The sequence below is a fragment of the Columba livia genome, chromosome 3 (assembly GCF_036013475.1).
Source record: "Columba livia isolate bColLiv1 breed racing homer chromosome 3, bColLiv1.pat.W.v2, whole genome shotgun sequence".
Classification (NCBI taxonomy): domain Eukaryota; kingdom Metazoa; phylum Chordata; class Aves; order Columbiformes; family Columbidae; genus Columba; species Columba livia.
The window spans coordinates 48,469,904-48,488,692 of NC_088604.1; the positions used below are offsets into that span (position 1 = coordinate 48,469,904).

The window sequence follows — 18,789 nt, forward strand, 5'->3', positions numbered from 1 at the left end:
GTCAGCCACTCCTCCCAGCTTGGTGTCATCAGCAAACTTGCTGACAGTGCACTCTATTCCCTCATCCAAATCACTGATGAACATATTGAATAATACTGGCCCCAGTACTGACCCTTGAGGCACTCCACTAGATACATCATTATTTATTTTTAAATAAGGAATGTATTATTCACTTTTATTATTCTTTTCACATTTTTTTCGCTCATCACAGAGAGCTCTCTGCACAATTAACCCTTCAGTAGGAAGGGATCCAGGAAGGCAGCTCCCTCTGGTGTCAGTCAACGTCCTTTTTTGTGACAGCCAAATAAAAAGTCTTGGAAGTGACATGTTGCCCCTTCTCCCCCAAGAACATGAGTATGTGTTGAGGGCCTTTATTGAACAACTACTTGCCTGACATTTAAAACAGACCTATGAGCTGAAAATAGAATACTAGCTAGTAGCTACTAGCTGAAATCAGAATTGAAATAATTCTGGTCACAGTCTTCCTCATTTTTTTAAATTAAAGCCAACAAAATATGTGGCAACCACTTCTGTTCATTACCATGGCAGTTAACTGTATAATTGCTTATAAAATCTGAAAAAGCAACTGATGAGTTTTACAGTTCTCTTCTTTAACCATTTGTTTCCGTTAATTTGTTTTATCTCCTAATTTCCCCCCATAGTACATATCAGGTGAACTGAAGTTAACTACAATCACCCCATAAGGTTCTGAACCGTACTTCAGGCTAATTAAACCAAGTGTGGCAAAGAGATATCTTATATGCCTTATGTATCATGGTCATTAAATTCCTGAAACCACACTAACATGCTGGAGCATTAGGGCAGAAATTAGCAGTACCCTCGAAACTCCAGTCTTTAAATTCACATGAACTACTGCATTCTCTATGCTGCGTTCATTAGCAAACCTTAAGGAAAAGGCATTTAAATTAATCATTTTGCAACACTAGATCAGTTACCATGAGATTTAGTTACAGGCTCTTGGACAAGGAGTGGGACACGAGTCCTGCAGCAGGACTTGCACAAGAAGCCACCTCTTTACCATCCTTTTCCATTTTTAAAGAAAAAGAGTTCCGAACCCTCCAACTGCACCTGACACTGAAACAGCATCCTGCAGATCGGTTGTGGCATCAGCAGCCTCTAGGAACCACGCTCTAATTATAAGTAGCTATTTTGATAAATAAATTGAGCACCTTATGTGCTCAATGCCATAAAACAACATCATTTTTGGAAATTCAAGACGACAGGCCGATGCCAGATGCATCAAGTGGGACAATCAAAATCAGACAATTGTTCAGTGTTGCTCAGCAGATGGAAGAAGGGTGGGATTAACATGCAGAAACAAAATCTAATACAACACACATCACTGGAATTAAATTATAAAAATATTTAATACATTAAATATGTCATGACAACACAAAATGCAATGTATGATGAGGTGTTATATAATAAAATTTCACATTATTTAATTTTACTTTACTATTAAAATAATAAATATGTTCATATATTGAAACATACAAAAATATTATTAAAGTTTAAAAATAAAGGTTTGGCAATTTGATTTTTTTAAAAGGTGTAGAAATTGATAAAATATCAGAAAGAATAAGCTAAGCATTCAGTCTGTTTTACATCTATCTGCTATCATTGCTTGATTTCTATTACTTCAATCCCACTTACTAAATAATGTTTTTGTCCAGTATGTTTTCTAAAAAAATAAAAGCATAGGACAAAAGCAGACATAAAACCTGCCTCATGTCCTACTGCACAATCTCTTCCCAATATACTTACACTATGCAAAATTACATTATTCACCACTGAATAGTTCCTTCCTACACAATATATTGTATGTATTAGAAAATAATCTTTCAGGATAACTATTTACATAAGCCACCAACAATATATAACCAGGGTCCCTTTATAAAGCAAAGTGTTGAAGGCACGAGACCTAAAGATCCCTTCACATGGAAGTCTTGCTCATCCTTTTCTTCTTTAATATCACCTGGATTCAGTGCTCTATATGGGTAAGGAATTAATGTCACATAAGATTTGTTCTGCTAAGACACGGTTATTTTCAATGAAAAATTACTGACCAGTTGTTCACCTCCTCACTATCATTTGAGGTGGAGATGAAACAGCATGACATTGACAACACTGTTGCAGGGAAGCCAACATCAAGAAATTAGAGAGAAGTCTTTCAGAGGATGGGGGTCTCTGAAAAGCAGAGTAAGCCTTTAGTTTTCAAGTCCATCACTTTTCTTACCCCTGTGTGTAAGAACACTTTCTCTAGTGTTCCCTGGAAATCATACTAATAATGAAGAAAGAGGGATGGACTACCTTCATCACATTCATGGAGAATACTGAATATGCTTGTGAGCACAGTGAGTAGTATGATTCCCCGGGCAGAATCTGCCACAGGGATTCTGCTGGTTCAGGGCTACTGACTGAAGGTGCAGATCTGCAGAGACCTACCTCCAATCGTGCAACATGTGGGGCCCTCGCCATGTGCTGAAGATGGTGTCCAGAAAGGATGAAGAGAGAGAATTTGGTCACCAAGCAGAAGAGGCCTCGTTGTTCTAAAGATTAGTTGTAGTCCAGACAGCTTGCTGCTAAGTACCTCTGGAGAAATATTTCCCACTTATTGAATGTTAACACCTTAAGCCATGGCAAACTGAAGGTTTTCCTGAGGTGAGAAAATGTCTCTCACAAGATAAGCAGTGTTTGAAACTCTCTAGGGAATGGCATGGTAAGCAAAAAATAAGGAAGAAAAGTTAAAAGCATCTGAGAAGAAAAAAAAAGGGGAAGAAATAATATGCTTGAAAATCAGGGTTTTGCTCCTGAAAACTAACAAATAAGGGGTGAGAGAGAGAAATAACTAACTGGGAGAATGTGGTAAAACCAGAAAATTGTACAAAGAAAGGACAGAAAGACAGGAAAGGCTACTGAAGGTTCAATAATAACTGAAAATTGTTTTCACTGACATAAAAGGCACTCCAGCTAGCAAACAAGAGTTATGCAGCATTCTCTTTATTTATAGAGATGTAGAAATAAAAAAGGGAGATCGCATCTTGCTATGATGGAATAAAAGTTCTGGTCTGAATGTCTGCAATATAAATATTCATTAAAGGAACAGACTCGAGGAATGTTCTCCCCAGATGGAGGTGTCAGAGACCAGGGCCAAGAACAAACTGCATCAGTAAGGTTTCTCATGTGGTAGTGAGATTCTGTGTACAGGAAACAGCTGAATAAAAGGACAAATAAGACTGGTCAATAGCTGTGAACAAAATGAGGAGGTTACATTCACACAAGAGAACTATTTATCCATCTCCTAACAATGGCACAGCTGCACAGTGCTATCCGTTGTGTTTCATATATGCAGGAATGCTATAGCCTGACACACACCAACATATACCGACTCAGGCAGTACTGGAGTACAAATGGATACGCAATATTGCTGAAAACTACAGGTAAGCACTTCTCCAAAGCGGATCCAGTCAGAAAACAAGAAATACAGGGGAAAATGGCTAGGAAACTTAAACAGCTGCTGCTGTTGTCCAGAGAGTTTCTGTTTCCACAGTGCTAAGAAAAGCTGTCACATGACAGATCCTTTTATGAAGTTAGAGAAGACTGGGAATAGACAGGGTAAAAAAATTACTTACTGGCAATTTAATATGTTGTACCAAGACAGACTGATGTGTTTCCATGCTCCAGGGAGAACAGCAAGGACCATCACTCAGAGCAGAACTAAATATTTTGTCTTTTCATCTCTACTTCTTTTAAAGATAAAAAAAATTCTCAAATTGAACAATTAAAAGCAACATATCAAATAAACTATGAAAGGATTGAGGATTTGTATGGAGAGAGATAGTAGCTATTGCTGACGTACTCATGTAAAGCTCTTTTCATTTTATATTAAAATATAGGAAAGCAGAATTCCTGTCATTCTATAGGTATTGTTTCTGCAGGCATGTCCTACTTACACATAGTACCTGAGAACATAGAAACACAGTCCTGTTCAGGCTGAAAGGACCTGCAGAAGTTATCTAGTCCAACACCCTGCTCAAACCAGATCCAATTAGATCCAGTTGCCTGACTAATCCAGTCAAGTTATTAATACCTCCAAGAACGGAGGTGTAACCACATACATGACAAAATTCTACACTTAGCTTTTCTAAATAATGTTTGTTGGTATCATTTAAAGTACTGGAGGCTCTAATTCCATCACAAAGCTCTTTGTCCATATCATATCAGAAGAAAGGTTAAGAATGGCTGGTCTTTAGAGTCATAATGGCAAGAGTTTAATCCTCTATTTGAGAGCCGGTAACTGAAAAATCTTAGAGGCAGTAATCACTCAGTGCTAATCAGGGCAAAGACCATACATTTAAATTTGCATAACTTTACCGTCAGAAGCAAAAGCAGCTTTAGTTTAAACGCAATTAAACCCTACCAGAACACTCAGTTTCCACTCTCAGAGTGAAGCCTCATTTCATCTACAACTTAAAGGCTGATTCTCAAACATATACATTATCCACAGAAAACAAAAAGGGAAGCACTGCAGAGAAGCTGGTTGCCAGGGGACTGCTGCGAAACCATGTCTGCAGGCTGTGACTCACAGGCAACCACTAAAATTTATTTGAATGTCAGCAGGCCTTGCTGTGCACTGGTAACAGGGACACAGCAAGTGAAGACTGGTTATTTGGCTTTAAGAAGGTGGGAAACAAAATTCCTGTGCCAGGACTCCCAACTCTTCCTGAATTTGTATTGCTACTAGCACAAACAGCCAGAAAAGCTAAAAGAATTCTGGAGCAAAACACTTTCATTGGTACTCATACCTTTGGATGAGTATGTTTGATCTCCGTTTTTATAAAGCAATCCTTAACATTGCTGAGAAATAAGGACTACTTGGCAAAACATGTTCTTTTCAATTGTAGGATTTTGTTGTTGTTGAAAACATACACAGAACAAACCAAAAAGATACGGGTTGAAGAAATAAATCACTTGATGGCATAAAACTCAGAAAAAGAACATTTGTCATTCAGTAATTTGGTCGGTATAAACACTGCCAGTAGAAAACCTACAGACACCATGATGTTATTTGGAGGGATGACCAACAGATTGAAGTAACAGGTCCTGCCCATCAGCGTTCAATTTACAAAAAATTCTGAGTGCCCTATTCCGGGCTTGCTGTTGCAGAGTAAACTAGTGCATTTTCCCTCCTTTTACCTTCCCTGTCATTTCCAGCACTTTGTGCCTTTTTGACCACTAGTGAGTCACAAGTTCATGACAGAAACTCCTCTCAAGTGAAACCAGCTAATTTAGGGCTCACCCCTATGTAAGCATGCTTCATGTAGAACCACATTCCTTTTTACAGAAAATGAGTTTACACAATTGTGCTTGCATTCCCTTCAAAGTGTCTAACTGTGCTATGCGTTAGGCAAGCCATAGAACAAATGTGGAAGCATTCAACAGACACTCTTCAATACTTTTTTATCTCTTAACTGAGTTCTTTCTGTTCAGGCATTGCTTCATCCTACCTCTTCCTGAACAGTTCTATACATAATGTCAGGCATAAGATCTGTATACCACAAAAACATAGCGAAGGTAGCTGAATCCCCATAAGCAAACACTGAGATTTTGACATGGAGTTAGAAGCTAGTGTTCTTTAATACTGAAAAAACAAGTGATTTATTGTTTTTTTTAAGGTCAAATGAAACTTCCAAATGAAAATATCAAATGTAAATTTGGTATGCCACTTATGAAAGGAAATTTCACTAGATGAAGTATATAATCAAATAAGAATGTTTAAAACAAGCAAACTAAAATAAACTAATACAATATTAATAAGAGTGACTTGGAAGAAGAGGCTAGTACATGAGTGGCTGGCCTGAGAGGGCTTTTGGCGAAATGAAGCAAGACCACAGAAGGTGATCGCATACTGCATCCTAATCTGATGTGCTCTTAGTTCACTGAAAAGAATTTACATAGTTATTTTCACAGAATCACAGAATGTTAGGGATTGGAAGGGACCTCAAAAGATCATCTAGTCCAATTCCCCTGCTGGAGCAGGAACACCTAGATGAGGTTACACAGGAATGCGTCCATGTGGGTTTTGAATGTCTCCAGACAAGGAGACTCCACAACCTCCCTGGGCAGCCTGTTCCAGTGCTCTGTTACCCTCACCGTGAAGAAGTTTCTTCTCAAATTGAAGTGGAACCTTTTCTGTTCCAGTTTGTACCCATTTCCCCTTGTCCTATCGTTGGTTGTCACTGAGAAGAGCCTGGCTCCATCCTCGTGACACTCACCCTTTATATATCTGTAAACATTAATGAGGTCACCCCTCAGTCTCCTCTTCTCCAGACTAAAGAGCCCCAGCTCCCTCAGCCTTTCCTCATAAGGGAGATGCTCCACTCCCTTAATCATCTTCGTTGCCCTGCGCTGGACTCTCTCCAGCAGTTCCCTGTCCTTCTGGAACTGAGGGGCCCAGAACTGGACACAATATTCCAGATGTGGTCTCACCAGGGCAGAGTAGAGGGGAAGGAGGACCTCTCTTGATCTACTAACCACCCCCCTTCTAATGCACCCCAGGATGCCATTGGCCTTCCTGGCCACAAGGGCACAGTGCTGGCTCATGGTCATCCTGCTGTCCACCAGGGACGCCCAGGTCCCTTTCCCCTACACTGCACTCTAACAGGTCATTCCCCAACTTATACTGAAACCTGGGGTTGTTCCTACCCAGATGTAAGACTCTACACTTGCCCTTGTTATATTTCATTAATTTTTTCCTCACCCAACTCTCCAGCCTGTCCAGGTCCCGCTGGATGGCAGCACAGCCTTCTGGTGTGTCAGCCACTCCTCCCAGCTTGGTGTCATCAGCAAACTTGCTGATAGTACACTCTATTCCCTCATCCAAATCATTGATGAATATATTGAAAAATACATGAATAATTTTCCTTGCTGTTGCAGCAGCTATACTAATAATATTCATATTTACGTGCTGTAAGCATTCCTGTCTCAATTGCACAATTCAGTGTCCTTAGTCTTCAACCTAATAGCACCCTAACAGCTTTGAAAACCTGCCAAAACAAAGTCACCAAACAGTATGCCAGCAAACCAATAACTAAATCAATCTATTTAACAAAATAGGCTACATAGCCTATGAACCCTATGACCTGAAATGCTTTTCATATTTAATGTGTTGGTAGTCTGTAAAATAATAATATTCCAGTGGTTAAAAAGCACCTGTATTATTGGAAATTCAAAATGCTATCATGCTGGTTCATACTTTACATAAAGCAGAAAAAACAACCCAGAAAGGAGCCTTTTTAGAAAATCTCCTTCAGAGTTCTAGAGTTTAAGTAGCATTCACTCCTCTCAGATGCACTGAGGGAAAAATTGTTGACAGAGGGAAAAAAAGGAAGAGAAACCTTCAGCTGTTTGAAATACTATGTAGCGATTACATTTCTGGGCTTATTATTTTAAAATACAACTACTTTTTTTCTGAATGATCACAACATGACCAGGGATTTAAGTTAAGAGAATTAAGCCACCAGTGATACACTCCTCATTATGTCATATTCCTTAATCAAGAATTGCTCTCAGGTTAGCAATTACTGACTTCATTAACTACCAGATATCATTTTCTGTCATGTCCCACTGGTAACAGAAATATCTGACTGAACAGCTTCAAGACATGCTGCTGCAAATATTCCCACCTTTCTTTCACAGAAGTCCATGCTAGTCAGCAGCCACAAAAGGAGTACATTAAAGGCTCAGAGAATTAGAAAAGGTGTTCCTACTTTAACCACAAAAGCTATGACTGTAAAATATATTAGTATACAGCTATTAGGACAAAGTACTTACTTAGGCTACTCAGTTGTCTGATTATATTTGCCAAGGAGATATTGGTGACACATTCCAATTCATTCTTGATACCTCGGGGCAGAGCTGTGTGGCACAGGTGCCTGGGGTCTATGTTTCTTTTTACCAGTGGCATTCTGAAATGTATCGGAGGACCAGCAAACCTGTAAAAAAAGGAGACAAAATACTGTTATAAGTTTAACTATATTTTAAATTCAGATTATGTCTAAAGCTAAATTGACTAATCCTAAGAAGATAAGAATACCTCCACAGTACTGATGGAATTCATTGCCCTGTGAGCACGTAAAACTTCGCGTCTTTGCCCAATGAAAAGCTATTTCATTCTTTCTCTTTAAACCTTTACCTGACTCAGATGCCAGTGAAGTGACAAATATTTTTTTACAGTTCATGCTCCTCCGTCCCGCCCTGAATAAAAGACAGGAAAATCTTCACTGTACAAAAAAAATTAAAGAATTATTTCCTTCTTGATGGACTACTTCCTTATTCAGGCCAGGCAAAGTCCAACAACAAATTCCCTTTATCATGAGGTCAAAGTCAAACTAGTTGCCTATTCCACCTGAAAGGTAGATATGATCCACTCATTATGCAATGTCACTTTGCCAGCAGGAGTCACCCTTCTAGTCTAAACATCACTTCTAAATCATACCTAATCAAGGTAAGAAAAGATGTTTCCCTTTCACCTACACTGCTACTGGCAATAAATTAGGCTAAGAACGTATCTTTCAAATACAAAAGTCTCTTCAGTAAACTTCTAGTGCAAAGTCCTCCAGGACTCAGAAATCCTACCCCTCCACACATTTCAAAATCCACAAATGTTAAATTAAGAGTCTTTACTAATTCTGCAGACAGTGTAGAAATCATCTCAGGCGGCGAATCCCAGGCTTGTAATTTTCTGTACCCACAGCACTGATTGGAATGAGTTTCCCAGGGGGCAAGTTATGCCTCTCATCTTATTAGTGCTGCTTATTAAGATCTGTCTACTAAAACTTTTCTTCATGAAAAATGGATTCCCTAAAATTGTGTAATTTTTCCATCATCTGTCATGTAAAACTCTGGATGCTCAATGCACAGCTCCCATTTGATACGCAGAGAACAGCTACACTTGGTATTGGTACAACTTTGTCTCTCTTCCCATCGCAGAAGAGACGGCACTTTCTGCAGACAGCAAGATGGACAAGATCCACAACACAACCTGCAGTCCTAGTTCCTCAGCCAGACAGCCCCTGCCACAGCTTCACGTGTCTTCTGCTTCGAAGCTTTATCCCAAAATGTTCCCAAGATGCAGCTAGGGCTTCACATTGCACCACAGAAGGCATCTTCCCTACAGTATATTTTTTACTCACTGTTACCTTTACTTGGTCAAAATAGAGATTTTTTTGTATTAGAATACCATAAGGCCATTGTGTTAGAGCTGAAATTTTGGTGACCTAGAATGGCATAAGGAATTGAGAGTCAAAGACAACTGTAATGGAGTATTTTCCTCTTGAAGACTGCTTAGTTTTCTCCTTGCCACCTTTCCTGGGAGTATATTATTTCACTGAACCCAGGGTTCATAGCTGAGGGAGCCAGGCAGGATCCTTAAGTCTATCTGAGAAACACCTCTGTGTTTCCAGCATTTGATTAGACTTCATTCATTGCATTTTAACACCATGTCTACTGCCCTTATTTTCTTGAGAGATCAAAAATATTTTTTGGTTTTGAGGGATAAAAACCAATGAAAATAATTTTTCTAGTCACTGGATTAAAAGAAAGATTATACAGTTCTTAAAATTTTGTAATTTAGTTTCTCAATATTAACAGTAAAAATTATGCAAGTTTGCATGGGGCAGAGGTAAACTATAAGTACTGAGTTTTATTTTCTAGGAATAGCCCAATACTTTCTAGACCCTAAATATTTAAGTACTAAAAAGCCAGCTACTACATACAAGCTGAACAAAATAAAAAGTGCAAACACCGTCTCTGATAGAAGCAATGAGAAAGTGTTTCTAGTTAAAGTGAGACTTTACACTTGCTGGTACAAGACACGGGTGGCAGCATGAAGCAAGGGAGATCAGATGGATCCCACCAGCAGAGCTCCTGTTGCCCTAGGGGCACACAACCCCTATCCCCCCCAGTGACAAGCCTCTGAAAAAACCCTTAACTACAGGTTCCTTATTGCAGCTCCTGAGCAGAAAAGAAGCACAACAAATGATACGTGAGCAATGTTCTACAGAAGCAATTAAATATTAATTCCAGAGTTAAGCCCTTTCTTGCTTACTGCTTTAATGACACTGTTGTATCAACAGCACAGTAGGCAAGTCTTTTAAAAAGAGGTCCAAACAAGTATGTAAAAAAATGTTTTCACAGCAAAATTAAAAATCTGCATATAAACCAAACTGAAATAGTCCTTATGTCTATCTAACACAGATCTGAGTTAATAAGGATAAAGAACATCTGCAAATAACAAGCACAAAGCCAGCTGATGGCTACCGCACTTTTTCTTTTGTTTCATCTTATATAATCAAGATGTTAGTAAGCGATGATATTGCTCTCCCTCCTTGATTTTATATTAATAAAAAAAAAATTGCGTAATTTATAGCATGTACAGATCATAAAGCTTGAGATGCTCAAGTGACAGATACTTTAGAAAACTCTGTTCAACAGCAATTTTAAAAAAAAGCTTAAAAGTAAATGCATCCAACTGCTAGGTAGATTCCAGGAAACAGCCTTTGAGTGTGTACTGCCTTTTGCTGGACTGATTTGTTGCTACTATAGAACATGTAACAAAATAGCTGAAAAATGCAAAATTGGCCCTAACATTTTCTCTAACAGGCATAAAAAGATGATGCATAAGCAGAGATCAAGCCAGAACTGCCTGGACCCCAAAATGTACAACTTTGAACCTGAACAGAAGTCCATTTAAGACAATGGAAATTTTCTTGCATTGACCTCTCTGGAATGTGCAGAAAATCTACTTTTTGACCTTTTCTCTCCCCAAAACACCACAAATACCATTTTCTAATATCCGAATAACACTACCCAAAGAAAGCATAACAAGAAAAGGTAGCAGAAGCAACAGTAAGCATGGTAAAAGGTATCGTTTTAAAACAAGAATAAACTTGGAAAGGATACGAACAACAGAAGATAAAACCCACACCTTCCAAATTATGTATCATGTCTGAAAACTATGCAAAGCCTGAGCAAAGAATATATCCCCATTTCCAACAGAAACAAGAAAAGGAGGCAGCCAAGGAAAATATCACTCATACATGCTTGAAACAAAGGAAAACACACTTCACATAATGTTTTATAAATTGTGGAAGGCAATGCCACAGGATGCTGTATACAACAAAAATACCTGCTGGTAATTTGTCCGCCACGAACCACATATTCTTTGCAGTTTGTTGCAACCACTAGAAGATCTTGACGATTCCTCCCCAATTGCATGCAACAGCAAATAAACTTTACTGTACCCAAACAATTTCTTCACTCCTATAACAGATGTAGTTCCTAATGCAGTTCTTATAAAGAAAGCTGAAAAATTTTGAAATCACTATATTTATTATGCAGCTTTAGAGCTGTGAAAGAGGAAAAAACAAAAAAGGCACTGTTACAATCTAGTACATCCTTTAAGTTAAAAGCACACCATACTCAGAAACCATAACCCAAGCTGCTCAGGCAGCAAAGGAAAAATTCATTCCTAGGTCATAAAAACCTGTTACCACACTGCTCCCCAGTAAGTCCTGGAAACTGTTCGTAATCCCAAAGAGGCAGGAGAGAGGCAGCGTGTCAGTGCCTGCGAGCATCCCCAGGCTGAAGGGCAGGTTACACGACACCTCCTCAGAGGATTCCAGTTCTCCTCCTGCCTCACAGGTCTCAGCTCCCCCTCCCCGCAGCCCCACTGCTCCCCGGCTCAGACTCAGGATCCTCACACACAAGTATCTCTTCCTGACTGTCCCATACAAATCTTTGAGGCAAGCCTTAAGGAGCGGCACTAGTTTACACTCGACTTAATTGGAAGTGCTCTAGTCTACAGCCATCTTTAAGTGAAACTCCTCTTTACAAAGAGACGCCAGTTTCTTTTGCAGAGCCACTATTGAAAACTCTTCTCCCTCACTTCCCGTGCACCCTTTGAAGCTCTCCAAATCCACTTGAGAAGCCAACTCTAATCTTCTTTACAAACCCCTCTACTTCAGTTGCACAATGTCTGGCACAACCTCACCCCCCATACATATGCTGTGAGTATGAGTACAGAATACAAATGTGTGTATATACTGAGTATCTAATGTTTTTATCACCCTCTCATGCTTCGACACATGATTTTTTAGGAATTAGGTAAAATGCCCCAGTTGCTTTTTCAGTTAATTCCTATTACTTAAAAAACTGCAGAACAATGGTTCTAATGAAAGTTAATTACTATCTTTTTACAAAAGCATCCTTAATGAGATTTGACTGCACTTCTTTCCAAAAGGCAAGTTATTTCATGCACTGTACAGCCCTCTTCAGCTATCAAGGGCCTTAGGGGTGATGCTCTTCTATTTCTGTCCCATATTTCTCAAACACTGCTGGCAGCAGCTGAGAAACCTGCTCTGGGGGCACCAGCCCCCCTGCCCACACCGCAGCTCCCACCAAGTGGGTTTCACCCTTCTCCCGGTGCCAAGAATCACAGAATCATCAAATCATAGAATGGTTTGGGTTGGAAGGGACCTTCAAAGGTCACCTAGTCCAACCCCCTGCAATGAGCAGGGACATCTTCAACTAGATCAGGTTGCTCAGAGCCCCGTCCAGCCTGGCCTTGAATATCTCCAGGGATGGGGCATTTACCACCTCTCCGGGCAACCTGTGCCAGTGTTTCACCACCCTCATGGTAAAAAATTTCTTCCTTATGTCTAGCTCTTTTAGTTTAAAACCATTACCCCTTGTCCTATCACAACAGGCTGCGCTAAAAAGTCTGCCGCCATATTTCTTATAGGCCCCTTTTAAGTACTGAAAGGCCCTGGGGAGCACCGGTGCTGGAAACAGCTACTGTTTTCCCTTCAAAACACTCCTGTAGGAATATCTCAGAATCACAAAATATGTGGAGAAATGTTACATTACTAGAAGCTTGTTAAAAATTTGAAATGTCAGTTGTCACAGTAATGATTCAGGTTTTCTAGCAAGTACAATAAGACAAGTAGGAATGAAAACACATTAAGGTGGGGAAAACTAACTAACCTGCCCAAGAGCGTAACTGGTAATTAAACTATACTTTGATTTTTCTTTCAGAAGACTAATGAAATTTGAAGATCATGTGTCTTTCTTAATGAAAGTTTACTTCTTATTAGGTTACATTTTGTCCTTAGTAAACTTGACATTGTTTTCTCAGCATCAATTTATAATTTTTATATAGTATTCCAATAACACAGCACTGAGTGCCCTTGCTTTCAGGGGATTAAACTTAATTCCAACTACCTCTATAGCCTATCTGTATGTCTTAATATTACCATATGTCTTGTAATTTTCCTCTAACAATGTGCAACAGCAATGCCTTTCATATGCCTCATTTAATTGATCGCGTTCTAGCTCCTGGCAGAACAGATCACAGTTTGAAACACCACAATCAATTTAATGCCTCCCCACCCACCCTTAGAAACAGAAATAGACTACTCGATAGTTTTTATATTTGCTTATATAGTCATGTACTAACTAGATCTACACTATACAGACTTTGGGACACAATGAAAGTAGCTAATAAAAATATCCAAATGTATTAATGAATCTGGTAAAATCAGAAGTGTACCAGTTAACGAACAAGCTAATTTTCTTATCAAATTTTCTGTTAATTATTCTACCATACATCAAGTTATACTGGTTGCAGAAAAACCAAAGACAAGATCTTGTAATACACACCTCTACTATGAAACGGCAAATGTGCAAAGACTTCAAGCAGATTGTTTCTCTGCAGCTCCCACTGCAGCATCAAGGTCCAGGTAAAAAGTTTGAGAAAAAAACAGACACCACAGTAGGGTGTCCTTCAATAAAGTAGGCCACTACCACCTACTGCTGAGTAGTATGAGTCAACATAACTATTTTAAGACTCTCAAGGCTATTAACATCCCTTAGAAGATACATCTTGGAACTGACAAGAAGACGACAGGTATCTTAAATCGACAATTGAACAGAAATCTGTTAAAATTACAGTTCTGCAATCCCTTATGTTATGAACCATGTCACAGAATGGAAAATGTCCTTGGAACACTTCCCTCAAACCTCAGTCTTCTGTGACTTGGTCTCAAAAATATTTCCAACTGCAGATAACTAGGAAAAGATGACTAAAAACCATTGTCAGACAAAATAAATGCAAAATACGTTACTACAAAGTGATGTTGATGTTGACATCACTGCTGTTTGAGTGTAAAGCAAACTGTTTACATCTTAATACCTCCTAGACTAGATTGTCTGTTCAAAAAAATTGTTACATATTTGGTCAATGTATGGAGCAATGACTATATAGGGTATATAAAGGAGGTAGATAAGTTTTTTTTTAATTAAACCACAGAGTAATTAATAAAATATTTTATTTGTAATCACAAATATTAAAAATACTGTTCCTGAACTAACTTCTCTTAATATTCTGTTGCTGAAGATAAGAATATGCAGAAATGGATTAATATGTCAATAGGCCACTTAAGTCTCTATCTCAGTAACATTGTACAGGAAAGTACTTGATTTGCAAGATAATAACAAAAAGATTTCCAACTCATAAAATTATAAAATGTATTTTAAAATGCACTTGTAATTTTTATTCTGTATTTAGTATTGACTGGCTTCTGTATTGTTGTAATTGTCTGTGGCAATTATTGTTTTCTTCCTATAGAACAATCTGTAACCATCTCAGTACATCTGTCACATCAGATAAGCAGAAAACAGACAATGCAATCACAAAACCGGGAAGGACTTGAGTTCTACTCAATCTCCAAGGCATAATTACAGACAGCATCCAAACAACTACTTTTCAGCTACTAACATGCAGCCAATTTTCTCCCAGATGTGCATCATAAGACTACAATTTCTCCCCGATGCGTGCATGCACACCTGCACACACATAGGCATACTCATCTTTAAAGAACATGGAAAAAAACATTTGAAAATTATGGCTTTGATTTTAGACCTAAACCACAGCTACATCTATTTCCGTGCCAAAATGTCTAAGTTTCACCTCTATTCAGCTAAAAAAAAAAAAACAAACAAAAAAAAGGCATTTTTTTTTACACTGGAAAAAAACCCCAAGTTCATATTTTCAGCCCTATATTGGTTGAGATATTATGAAACAGCGTAGCAAAAATGAAGGCAATTTTTGAAAGTCACGGGTGAGAGAAAATGGAGTAATTAATTATTTGTATGCTGACTTTTAAGATCTGTATCTATGATAAATTAGTTTTTTCCAAAAGTCTTAGTTACTGTCACTGAGGTAACTCCAGTGATGGCAACAACAGAATAATTCCCAGCGTAGGTAACACTGCAAAATAGGACCCCCTAGTAACTGCAGAGTATTGCTGATAATTCAGCAACTACAACTTAATTAATAAAAACAGCAGTAGTATTTCAGAGGAAAAAGCTGACATACCAATTCATAACCACGGGGGCTACCTCAAGTTTTAAGGGAGGCAAAAGCACATTTTCAAGTAAGTGAGACACTGCAATCTGGGTCTAGTTAAGGAGCTACATGTACAAAAACAAATACAGCATCATAGGATGCAGCAACCAGTTTGTACGGAGTGTGTCCAGCCCTCAGGGCTTCCAGTTTTGCTGGGGAAGATCTTTAGAGCTTGACTGCAGCTACAACCTGTTGTATGGGTTTGGGCTTTCTCAGGGTCCTTACACACTTGTCTGAAATTGCTCCCACCCGTGTTTAGCTCGCACTGCCACTGGCCCCCTTATTGCAGTGCGCACGTGACAGAGGCTGTCACCCCCATTTATACAGTCCTCTCTTTCCTCTCAAGCCCTAATGAAAGATTTCTCCCCGATCACGTGTACAGAGCAAAAACCTAAGGTATCTTAAATACGACAAGAGAATATTCAGCTCAGTATCAGTTTCTTTTTCCTAATACAGGTGCAAAATCCAATAGGGTTAAATAAACAGCAGGCAGATTTTGCAAAACTCTTCCCTTTTGCTAAGCAGAACTCCTATTATTGAAGTGGAATTCGAACACAAATAATTTGGAGCACAGCAGCTCACAAACTACGGCTGGTTTAGACAGTTGTTTTTTTTTTTTTTCCAAGGCTAAGCTCAGCTTTATTTCACACAACTGAAGTTTTTCCCTTTGTTTTCACCTCTGATTTTCTGGAATACTACCTACTGATTTTTAATTTGTTAAGCATCAATCCTTTTAACCATGTTGCTTCCTTCATTTTTACCCTCTACCAGCAGCTTCTCTCTTACTGTGGTGTCTTTTAAACGTAAGTTGTTTATATGAAATTTAACAAATCTACAGCAAAAGAAAAAAAAAAAACAACAGCCACCACAAGGGCAGTTATTGATGTGTCTTGCTAATAACCGTAAAAACTTTTCTGTTTGTCTTAATAAAGAAACTATTTAAATCAAATTGCTCTTATAAAAAACCAGAAATTGGGTTCAACACTACCTACCTTGAACATTAGGACTGCTGGGGGCAATAAGGCACTAAAGCCACTCGCGTTTCTGGCTCATAGACAACATTCAATGAACAAAGTTAGATGTGACACATTGCATTTTATTGTTAGGTTATCAATTGAGAAAAAAAAGGCGACTCCTTGCACTTTTATTTCTATTAAGCTTCCTGAAGAAGTCAGTTTATTTAAAAAATATACAGTATATGCACAATGTATTTGCATTATATATATTCACGCACATACACTGCTATCTCAAATAGAAATATTTTAAATATTATATGTAAGAGCTGAAAAAACAGCTGCAGAATTTCCTATCAGCATTACTAAATATTATTCAGATTACCCTGCACTCATTAGTCTTCTCCTAGTGAGCTCCTGTCAGGTCATTTGATTAAAAACAATTCTGGAAGTATCCTGGTTTCTAATTTAGGTACAGCCAAGAATGCTCAAATTAGTTTTTGATTACAAGTTTCCCTCCATTCCCCAAAGGCTAAAAATATATTAATGCATAACATACTATGTGATTTGAAATTGCTTTTTGAGACCTACGTTTTATCTGATGACATTTTTTCTCGCAGCATTAATCTGGTTTTCCTGTTAAGAGTTTCTACATACGGTGTGTAACACAAAAGCCCTATGATGGATTGCAACAAAAGCTCTTTATTATAGTCTTGACAGAGACAGATAACTAACCCAGTGTTAATTTAAAATCAAAACCTTAGTACCAGAACTAAGGGTACAGCTTCTGTGGTTTTGGTGTATCTATCATAACATAATACCTTTGAGAATTTTCTAAATTTTTTCTTGAAAATGTACATTCTAAATATGACCTTTGTTACACAGTCCTGTACCAGCTCAGGATAAGACCTGTTAAATGTACACATCGACTGTCTAATTTTATAAAATTTACCAAATCCATATCAAAAGGACACCAATATACTTCCATTGCATGGATACAACAACCTGCTTTTGAATGGACAGTGTTTCATGGCAGTAAATCACAAATATTTAAAGAAAAGGTACCTGAACTTCCCAGCTCTGAGAAGTGACCCGGTGGGCACTGGGAAGCTCGGGTGTCCCACCCTGGCCGGGGCACGGAACCGCCACGTTCCCCATCAGCGCCGCACTGCTGACTTCCAGAGCTCCCTGTGCCAAAGCGGCCCTGGAGCTGGGGCACCGGGAACCGCAGCCAACACCTCCCACGCCAGCCCCTGCCAAACAGCCTGGCCCAAGCACAGACCATTAGAATTCAACACGCAGTGCCCTGCCTTAACAACAGAGCTGTCCTGACAAAGGAAACACAGAAGCGCTCACCCCCGCTGACCAAAGCCTGCCCTTTTTCCTCAGACACAAGTGGAGAACCCCCTGAAGGCAGAGTGACTAAAAGAGAATTATTCCTTTGGTACCAAGCTACAAGTGGTAAATATTAAATTACGATGTGCCAGAAATAAAAGAAATGGGCGGCTGTGCATGGGTGAGGAAAGGAAGGGGAATACGACAGTCTGGGCCTTTCGCCATGTTGACCTTACTGCTGAATCCAATAAACTGGATGCTAACGAAATAATAAATAATCTACAGTAGTAATTGGACCAATGTACAGAGGGGGCTGGGACTAAGAAACCTCATACAAGACAGAAGCTACTTATGCAGTTCCCGCATATTAATCCACCAGTGATACACACTATACTAACTAGTACTCACTTACTAAACTAAATAACAGGTGTCAGCAATGACTATCAGAAGCTTTTTATGCCTCAAAAAATTACTACAGATTTGAGGAAGTGATGTTAGCACTGCAAGAGCCAGAGACAAGCCATGTATTTAAAAATGGAATTTTCACTGCACTTTATGCTATGATACCAAATGTCTAAATGCATTTTATGCCAGGATACCAAAACCACAAATGACAGATTATGGGTTTTGATTTTCTTTTTCACAGTTTTAAAGGAAGACTTAAGATAATAACAACTATCAAGTGGGATGTACAGATGTGTAATAATCACCTTATCATTACTAGCTAAGCTTCTTTGTAGATGAATTTTTCTCTCTTGTGAACAATAACAATCCTCAGAAGAAGATTTGTTGCAAAAAATATGAGTGTGCATAAACAACATTTTGCCCTGTCTACTGTCATTTATGCTACTTAAAATGTTTGAACAGACATGCTGCAGGAAAAAGGTATTAACATTCACAGAGAAGTTGTTTACTCTTGAACAGAAATGCTGTTAAATATTCAACAGTCCAGAAACACTGATGATTTATATTGTTGAAGACTAGAAACTGATCATTTCATTCTTCACTCAGTAT

The 18,789-nt window shown here is 38.6% G+C and overlaps 1 protein-coding gene across 5 annotated transcripts in view; it reads right to left on the reverse strand.

Moving 5' to 3' along the window:
- Positions 1 to 18,789, reverse strand: part of WASF1 (WASP family member 1) — a 93,947-nt gene that overhangs the window by 20,551 nt on the left and 54,607 nt on the right. For 4 of the 5 annotated variants that reach the window (XM_065056645.1, XM_065056649.1, XM_065056646.1 and 1 more), the window contains one exon: positions 7,855 to 8,015. In XM_065056645.1, the coding sequence (XP_064912717.1) occupies positions 7,855 to 7,987 (133 nt within the window). In that variant the 5' untranslated portion in view covers positions 7,988 to 8,015. Of the gene's footprint in view, positions 1 to 7,854; positions 8,016 to 17,505; positions 17,737 to 18,789 lie in introns of those variants that run through there. The other variant, XM_065056647.1, reaches the window with a different exon arrangement.